The sequence below is a fragment of the Sphaeroforma arctica genome, assembly GCF_001186125.1.
Source record: "Sphaeroforma arctica JP610 unplaced genomic scaffold supercont1.526, whole genome shotgun sequence".
NCBI classification, from domain to species: domain Eukaryota; class Ichthyosporea; order Ichthyophonida; genus Sphaeroforma; species Sphaeroforma arctica.
In genome coordinates, this window is record NW_014040032.1 from 20,794 (window position 1) to 30,980 (window position 10,187).

General features: G+C 47.8%; 1 protein-coding gene across 1 annotated transcript; it reads right to left on the minus strand.

The window, feature by feature from the left end:
- Nucleotides 1-5,684: 5,684 nt before the first annotated feature.
- SARC_06992 (hypothetical protein) lies at nt 5,685-6,723 on the minus strand (the record flags this gene model as incomplete). The annotated part of the gene is made up of 2 exons (XM_014299080.1): nt 5,685-6,057; nt 6,407-6,723. 2 exons carry the CDS (start codon nt 6,721-6,723, stop codon nt 5,685-5,687), a joined length of 690 nt encoding a protein of 229 aa, XP_014154555.1.
- Between the last annotated feature and the right edge of the window lie 3,464 nt (nt 6,724-10,187).

Consider the following 10,187-nt stretch of genomic DNA (forward strand, 5'->3'; position numbering starts at 1 on the left):
GAAAAAATCTGCCACTTCCACATGTAATTATGTTGTCGATATAGTATCCCGGGGTCCGTCAAAGCTGGACCCTACTATGTGTGCTGCGCATAAACCCCTTTCTTGGTCCTCACAACTTGTTCAGCCAAAACCGTTTTGGTTTGCTGTCCTCCATGAAATTCTGACAACCTCAAGCTTCATCCCCGGTGGTTCAAACTTCCTGTCTGAAAACGGGAGGTTCCTGAACTTGACTTCAATACTAGAAAAACTTGCCATCAGTATGCCCTCTACCGTGCTATTAATGGTGGTACTGTGGGTAAATTAGCGGAAGATATGCCGTTGCATCAGCGTTTCTTCTATGTTCTCCGTGAGACAATTATACAGAGTTTTTCGACCGCTTCCTTTGTGCGGTAAACTTCAAAGCAATCGTTGGCCTTCCCTACTGGACACCGTCTCCCTGGCTCCGCATCTTCTTCCACAATCTTGTTGATGTTGATGAATCTATTGTTATTAACTATGCAACAGATGTACTCCTGAAGAACGGTACTGTACAGCTTTAGGCTCACTTCCATGGCGCTATACAATTGCGGGACTTATCTCCAGCGCTAAACAATCTAATCTTTACCCGGTGTTCGGAATCCTGTTCCAACCTTGCCATCCCCAGTGATGGTTTTAATTTTGTCGTCAGACTTCTGCTGCGTCCTTTCCTGGGCCGCAAAACACTTGTGTAGGTGATAAAAAAATGCCAGATCTTTCGGTCTCAAGAAAAGCGTAAGCGACGATGGACTGCTACACCTGCACCTCTGTGGTTTCGAGGGCTCAAAAGGCTGTGCTGCCGAACACAAGTACACGACCTGTTACTGAATTGTCCCGCACTTCTGCAGCCTCTCTTCTTCTACTCATGGGTTATTTCCTGTAAATGATTCTTCACTTGAGCCTCCCCACCCCCCGCCTGATCGACAGGATGTCACTTATCAATCGATTCCCCTGCATCGTTATCTGCCACTCGAACTGTACAAGATTCTTCTCCCACTTCTGATGATGACATGCCGGATGGTGAGGCCCTTGAGTCACCTATCCTTCCGTCTTCTGCTCACCTTATATCGTATCTTGACCCTCTATCTCGTACCTCTGCGATTGTGGATGGTCCGCCCCGTGAACCAGTGGGTCATCTCCTTCCGCGCCATCTCCTTCCGCCACGTACCCCTGTCCGCGACCATCGTGTTTCTACAACACTTGAAACTGATCAGCCTACTACTAAAATAGAACCCCTTATTCAACCCCCCACTCCAGGCATTGCTAGTACACTAGACAAGGCTCTAGCAACTTTAGTCACTACAGCCTATAAGGTTCATGGATATATTATTCCCCCAAGGGATGTCCTTGATGTGATATGACACGTCAATCTTGATGTGATATGGCACGTCCATACAGATCGCGGTCACCTCCGTCTGTCCACTCCGATTGCGGCGCTTATTGCAGGAGCATTGCCTATGAACGTTTCTAAAAGAATTTCTTCTTGAGCTCTTGAATACATGTTCAGCTTGCATTACTCGAGGTGCAGAACCAGGGCCGTTGATTGGTCTGTCCTCTCTCTCAATCTGATCAAGCACCATACTTAGGAGCTGTTCGTCAGTTAGGCTATAAGGGTATGCTTATTACTTCTCAAGGGTTCAAGTTTATGCTATTTCGCATATAAGAGCATAATCGTCAGGTCCACTATGCCCCGTTCAGAGGTGACTAAAAACTACGCTGATGTCCTTCAGATGCTTAAGAACCAACCGGAACAATGGGCTACTACTGGTACCTATTTAATTGGCAAGACAGACATAACTTTTAATTCTCAGTGATTTAGGAATTGATGCAAGTCTGAAGGCATTGCTTATCATTTAACCACGATCAGTGAGCGTAGCAGCAATGATCTTGTTGAGAAATTGATTGATACCTGAAATGTTTGGGTTGACCGCCATGGCTTCCAAGCTACTTGGGTTCTTCAAGACTGGAGATTTGCTCGTGACAACGTAATTCAAGTGGGAATTCTGTCACTAAGATTTCACTCTACACTCTCATAACTGGCCGGACATTTCACCAATACTCTTACACGAATCTGGAAGCCATCTTAAATAGATTGCTCCTGTCCTGATGGTTCCCCGCCCCTATCTTATTAATTCTGCCATCAACTGATCGTGGTCGTGTGGTTTGGGAACGCAATTACCGTGCTCAGCTTTCCCAGGCCCAACAGGCTAATACCCAACGCTATGATGCTGCGATAATTGCTGTTGGCCGCCAGGTTATGCACCAGAAGAGGCCTTTTCTCTTTTCAGATCCTGTCCGTTGGGGTGGCCCAGCTACTGTGATGGCTCTCGAGCCACCTGAAATGCATGTTATTCAAAATGTTGCTGCTGAAAAGTCGTACCGTGTCCATCGCTCGAAGTTCAACGCATACAGTGAACCCATTGGCATATCCGTTCCTCATGTTAAGGGTGCGGGTACATGCAGTGCGTCAGTTTATACTAACTGGTTGTTCTACAAGAGCAACTTCCGCAAGGCACCTGAGTTGGATAAAGCTACCCTCGCTGCTGTTTTCCGGGATTAACCTGCAGCAGCTGTTCAGTTCCAGTGTGTACAAATTTAATACGCCTTCCGTCAATACCATGCCCTTGCTGACCGCAAGCATCATAAGATTCATAACTGTCGTTTCTCTAAACGTTATCAGTGTTTCCTTCAAAAGCATCTCTGTTATTCCCAATTCACCGCTATCAAATCAGGCCTTAAGTGCGGTTATTCCCTTGCTAATGATCCCGCCTACCGTGCTGGTCTTTTGCGTGACTGGAAAACTAAAAGTACGATGCTACAATCCCTAAACCTCAGTGACTTTCTATACTTCTGCTGTTCATGCTTTTCCTACACTTCTCTACCTCTGTCTGTGCTACCACGGTTTCTGAAGCCGTTATTTGTTAATTTTGGCTTGGGGGGTTGTAAAATCTGCTGATACCGAGCAGCCTGGAAATCAGGACAGGGTTTGGTGAGTCCATGAGTATCCTGGACCCAACCGAAGGGTCTTGGCGCGCGATGATTCAACGCCAACCAAACTAACGTTGTACACGATAGATGCTTGTGACCTATAAAAGTCAATGCGCAACCGTTGTACTGGTCACTTTGCTAGAGTGAACATACAACCACGTTAGGTCATAGAAATATTAGACACGAAAGTACAAACGCTGACACGAAAGTACCGTACAGTTATCAGTTATGTGATATTTCTCTCTAAGATATGAGATATCCCATATGTACCAGAATGGAATATATAAAATATTTTGGCTGGAATCACTGGAATCTGGAGTCGTAAATAGTACATAAATTGTAGTTCACATCACATTAGGTTCATTAACGGTTTATTAGACAACTGTCCGAGCACTTCCAGCATGAATGCCCAGACTATCCTGCTGTGTTGACCTTAAGTATGTCCTTCCTGTCTAATCTAACACTTAATCCCCATGATGAGCTGAACCTTCCTTCATCCTCACTATGCCGACCTAATCCCGCGACACCTTCCTTACTAGGAAGCTCACCACATCCATCTAGTGATCCTCACATCCATTGTCCGATATAGTGTGTCGTCCTGGCTTCTTCACCAACTAATAGCTGTCACGTCAGCTCATCAAGTAGAACATATCAGCTCCTCAAATCCCCCTGACAGCCTAGCTGAATTGTCTCCGTGTGCTAGACTACGGCAGTTCGGTACCAAGACTCAGTACCGAACTGAACTCTTGTGGATATTACATCCCCCCAGGAACGGGCAGACTCGGCTGCAGCGTTCCTCATGACACAAAGGGACCTCGTAAAGCGAATAGGATCGCTGTAAAATAGAAATAACGTAGCACTGCCGCCTACTGGCAGTTGTATGTAATGTAAGTATTAAATAACGAACGAGCTTAAATGCTAGACTACGGCAGTTCGGTACCAAGACCCAGTACCGAACTGAACTCTTGTGGATATTACATCCCCCCAGGAACGGGCAGACTCGGCTGCAGCGTTCCTCATGACACAAGGGGACCTCGTAAAGCGAATAGGATCGCTGTAAAATAGAGATAACGTAGCACTGCCACCTACTGGCAGTTGTATGTAATGTAAGTAGTAAATAAAGAACGAGCTTAAAGTGAGAACTATTCGTATTTCACATATCGACCGGGCCACGCGAGCTGTCTGTTTCGCGCGCCACTCCTCCAACATATTCTTGCGAAAGCCATCGTCAAATGCAAAACGATATACTTTGTTAACTGCACTGTGCCAACGAGCAACGAACGGCTCACCCACATGCCGAGCGACTACTACCTCATCCTCTGGACGAAACCAATCCGCTCACTGGTGCTGGTGCTTATGTGCAAACGCAATACATCGAGCCCAGTATGTATTAACACCTCGCTGCCATGCGGCGGCTTCTGGATACACAGTGAGAGCATCCACGACTGCATTACGTTCAACAGTCGAAGCGTCCTTAAAAGGCGACTCATACATCAACCAATTGAAATATACAGTGCTGCTCAAACAGCGATGAGCTTCACCTCTCTCAGGTTCTCCAAGCGGTACCCGATATGCACGTATATTACTGATATGCACGCAATACAACTGGCCTGACGCTCTCATGCGGACAATACGGAACACCGGAGGGTCCAAAGCAACTACGTCTGCCGGACCCACACACTCCGGCTGAGATTTGTGCGGTACCTGCGCCGGACGAAACATCACCACTCTGCCTACGTTAAACATCGGAACATCCACTCGCCAACGGTTCGCCTGACGAGCCTGTTGTGCCTGGGCTTTATCATCCATAGCCCATACTTTCATATCGAGGTTTTAGGGTTTTAGGGTTTGGCTCCAGCTCCAAGAGATCTGGAGTGGCAAGGTCACTCAGGTCCTTGCGTAGAATGTCAACCAACCCAGTATCAACATGGTGCGAGAACACTCTGCCACTGGTCGCAAGAATATAGGGTGCCATACCTGTGACCGAGGACTTGGTGGCATTATACGCCGACACGAACTTGGCAACGGCATCAGGCCAAGTACTTTCCTGACCTTCAGGAAGAAACCGAGACAGCCACCTATTGCATGTGCGACATAGAACCTCTGCCATACCATTGGACTGATGGCGACCCTTTTGCACAGGATGAACCGCAATATGTCGATCAGTATACCATGAACGGAAAGACTGATGCAGCAGGGGACTGTCTTCATCCATTATTAGCTCCCTAGGCCAACCACCGGGTGTATTTTGTTGCTCTACAAATCGTTTCGCCTCCTCGAACGTATGCTCGTGGCGGCGCATAGGGCCGCCAATCTGGCCATGCGACAGATGGCAAAGATAATGTATGAATACCCCTCAGGATTCTGCGCATGGTAGTAGTAGTCGATGTGCCATGCAGCAGCAAATAAACGCGAGCGTGGAGGCTGACACAACAAACCCTGCATAAGGCCAGTCATGGCCCCTCTTCTGGCAATGCACACTGTGCAGGAGTTTACAATGTCCTCAAGGAGCTCAATAGGAATATTGAAGCCCAACTTATCTCGAACCAATCCACGCAATCGAACCGAACGCGCACACATATGCGAAAAATGCAAACGCCAAATCGCCTTCAGCAAGGCCTGGTGTGAAATCCGAACCCCTTTTAGGACTGTCGGCAACGCGCCAACGCGGCGAGTACACCCTACAACGACCGCGGGGCCTTGCGTTTCTTACCAGGGACCTCGACGCGCTCGAAACGAATGGATACCTTTGGTCCATCATCCTCAACGGAGTCGGAAACGGAGTAAGGCCGCGGCTGCTGACACTGTCGGCGGACCCCTTGGAAGCGCCGAGATTCAACATCTGTACCACCTGTGTCGCCTGGTACGTCAAGGTCGACCTGCTCCTGCTGTAAAGCCTGCTGTCCCTGTAAAAATGATAACTGGTCCTCAAACCACTCCCGAGGCTCATCCACGCGCTGGACTATTGCTTCCTGTAGACACTCGCTACCCCGAGTAAGCGGGTCCGGTAAATAGATCTGCTCCTGTTGCTGACCATACTGCCAGTATGGCTTGCTGGCGAAGCCAAAACGTCGCCAAAACGTCTGAGGGAGTTACTGTAGAGGTTCAACACAGTCACTCCGCAGAAGACCAATGAGTGAACACCAAGACGGAGCCGGCGAAGGTTTACCATTCTCCCGAAAATAAGTTCCATCGATAGGCGGTATCACTAAGGGCATGTTCACCAGCATACTACAAAAAAACTGGAAACCACGTAGCACCTGCCCACATAGACACAACCACCACTGCAGTAGCGTCGGCAAACGACTTCAAATAAGATAAGAAACGAAGTACCAAATGCCAAGGCGGGCAGGCATAACCAAAAACCTCATCTAACGGGACCGTTAAAGCGTCCCCACCTCACGTGCCCCCACCTGGCTCTTCAGACGCATAGTACGGAAGCTGTGCGTTCTGACGATTGGCAACGAGGTCAATGGCCACGCCTGACCATTTCTCCATAGCACGCTTGAACCACTCTGGGTTGCGACGCTGGGTACGCTTCTCCTGCGTAACCGGAACACACCTAGCCACTGGCACCCCAAGGTCATCCCCATCTTCACTACGCTCACAAGCAGCCAGCAACGGCAAGGCATCCTCAGGCTCCAAGAGCTCCAACGGCCAGGCAAAAGAGACGCGACGCTCCACCGGCCACAACGCACGATCCACCCCTGGAGCATGCATACGTGAAGGACAGTCGCCCAATATATTGAAAGGACCGGGAATATACGAAATTTCTGTGTCTACAGAGGTCATTAACTCCAAAGCTCGCCAAGGCCTACGCTTCTTTTTGGTGGACGTATCCGGAGGCAACGGCTTGCCCTGTAGCAGAGTTGCTAAAGGCTTATGATCACTGTGGAGTTGCAAAGGCAGCTACGAGCGCATGATCATGAATGCAATCTTGTGAATCATGAACTCAGTAGCGGTTAGCTCCAAGTCCAGGACATGATAGTTGCCCATGGACGGCGGAAGCTTCGAAGAATAAAATCCGACACAAAACAAGTAATTTACGTCATACAGCGCTACACCCTTGCGCTTGTCCCATACGACTGGAGCCATGGCCAGTTGCTCTGAAATAGGTTCCAACGCAAGCTCCTTACCCTTAGTCGTCCGCTTGGACTGCGACTTCCACCGAAGCAACGGCTCCGTAAGAGGTACACCTTCACGCTCCAAATACCGAATGAGTCCATCCTGAGCGCAACCACACTCGTGAAGAGCCTTGCGCAAGGAATCTGTTGGCGCTTTCCGGACCAAGCGTTGGCGGTCTACCTCCGCCTGCCATCCAGCAATGCATTCCTCCATCCATAAGACCTCCTTCGGAGCACGTCGAACCATAACCGCTCCGCCAATCGCGACATCGCACGCATCCGGATAAGCATGCAGCTTCTTGTGCTGCTCCGGAGAATAGAGACAAATATCATTTGTCAACAGCCACATACAACGATCGTACGCGATCTGACATTCCAAATTCATGTCGAAGCGTACATCCTTGCGAATTTGGTTGGTAAGCGGGACCAATGAGGCGCTCAACCCCGGTATGCTACAGGACTACCACGCCATCATACATACGAACGTGAGAAGCTGATCCTTGTCCGAAGGCAACCCAATGCTAGCAATCCCTTGCATGCGTTCGTCATCAATTGTGACAAAGCCGTCGTACCAGAGTCTCCCATAGAAGGACTTGGGAATAGCCTTGGGAACAGCAATCTGTGACTTTGTAGCGTTGAACTTGGTTCCAGATCGTTCCGCAGCACGAACCAACTGCCAAAGTGATCGCCAGTGGGCTAGATCGGCCTCCAGTTCCGACGGAGACATCTCTGCAGTATTGGAGGACGTCCCTTCCTTTGTGAGTAAATCCACCAGCTGGGGTAAAGGCTTACTGAGATACGGCCTCCCTTCTCCCCCCAGCGTACTGTGACTTTGGTCCGCATGTAGTATCCTCCTGTTGACCTGCTTGTCGGTAGACTCACCTCTATCTAATACTAGTCACAGCTGACCGTTACTCTTCATCTACCATCTTCATCGTACATATGGCGCCATCGTCCACGAAAGACATGAATCCTTCCACGTCCTTGAAGTTGTGTTCGTTCCGTTGTGTGCACTGGGCTGGCACCACCGCATGACCAAACCCCGCGCCGATGCGCTCGTACACCTGACCATCACCGGAGAGGAACCGAGTCTTGTATTGGTCCTCCTCAACGATGGTGCACTGATTAAAGCCATTGGCATTATCAGTGACCGTGCAACGCCATGCATTACACGTATGGCGCCGCAAATTGGCCTGGTCACATATGCTCCACTTCCGACATAGGCCTGACACATACGGTAATCGTCGTCAGTCCTCTCAGCCTCACCTTTACCTTTGTTGGCTAAAACGATAGGAGCCAACCATCCACTCTCATCCTTACATCGACGAATTATACCATGAGCTACTTCTGTCACATATTTACGCTGTTCAATTGCGATCTTCACAGGGTCACGATTACGAAAGGCACTCCGGGCCGGAATAGCGTCCGAACGGGTGGGAATGCGGAAGCCGGGATCTTTCGAGAACACGTGAGGCTGCGATTTGTCGTAGGCACAACGGTTCCAAGCAGCTTTCGTATCGGCAAGCTCTTGCGCTGGCAAGCCAATTCCCGCTGCCAAACAATCCAGATGAGAAAAGTCGTACACCGAGACTGGCACGTCTTCTTCCTGGAAGGGAAGAATCTCCATATTATAGATAGTCTAGGGAGGACACCGGATTAGGAAGACCCTTGGCGGTCAAACGGAAAGCCGGAGGGACACAAGACGTGTCCCAAACAGACTCGAGCAGATTGTCACGCTGCGGGAAGAATCCCAGAATCGCGTTCTTGCCCAAGTGTAAAAGTCGGTCTCCTCTAGGCTGACTATACGATATCAAGACGTTTCCGTTAAGAATACAATACGTTAAAACGTTAAAATGCAAAATGTTAAAAATTAGTTTAGCTTCAGCCCTTGGTAGTGAGCAACAGATTACGGGATTTTAGACTGAGACTATTGTCTATATGCTCCGCTCTAATCACTCACTACTTCGATCTAGATTTATTTATGTTTTAGTTACTAAGACTAGATATCATTTCATTGGACGCATATTATACATTTCACGCCTCGAAAAAAATATCTACTCAAAATAACCAATAAAATATCTTTAAGTCCAACTTAAGAAAATCAAAAATCAAATCAAAAACACCAAGCTGGTGCAGTATATATCTGCACCTAACCCCCATCACTTGGTACCTAGCTCCCCATCCCATTAAGGCATAGACGGGCACATCTAATTGGCTGGCTAGGAGGAATCAAAACCAGGTTGTCCTAAATTCTAACAACTCTGATCCTGTCCTTTTCTCAGCGGATTATCTTGCTCTGAGATCATTATCGAATTATACCATAGGTTTGTACCAATAAACATTTCATGCCTGAGACCCTCTCTCATGGTACTCCCGTTAATTAGAGATTCCCAAAGTGTCATTTTCAGGTGTCAGATTTGTATCATTCCTATATTATGTACAATTCTAATTTCAGTGGAAAAACCAATCTATATTTGGAAGACCACCTAATTGTCCACAGTAGAGTCCAATACTCTACTGAGTACTATCGCATGTTCAGAATCTTAAATATCTCAATTGTTGTTCACGTCCAATTCATAAACATTAATACGTTAATACGTTTATAATATGCGTTAACTGTGCAACTACTATTAGGAACCCGCTATTTTTACATAGCCCCCTCTCCTCAGCTTGAAAATTCCAATGTTGGCTTATATGTGGTATTAGCACATAGACTCAAGCTCACATGAATTGTACAAGCGAAAAGAAAAGAAACGGGTTTCGATCATATAACGGCCTCAATGATTATGTTTTATTCTCTTAGACAAAGTATACTTAGACGTTATAAGTTACTCGGTTACTCTACTACGTTTGGGCTTTGGTCCTTGTGGTCCCCGATGGTGGATGGAACGTTTCTTAATGCCTTTTGGAGGTACGTACATTCCATGCTGTTTAAAGCTATGAATGTATGATGTCTGTGGATAGATCTTAACCACTTCAGGTCGCTTATTCGATGTTAAGATTGCTGTAGTAAAAGTCCCCTTAAACCACTATCAGTGTGGAGTTAGAATTAGTTTACAA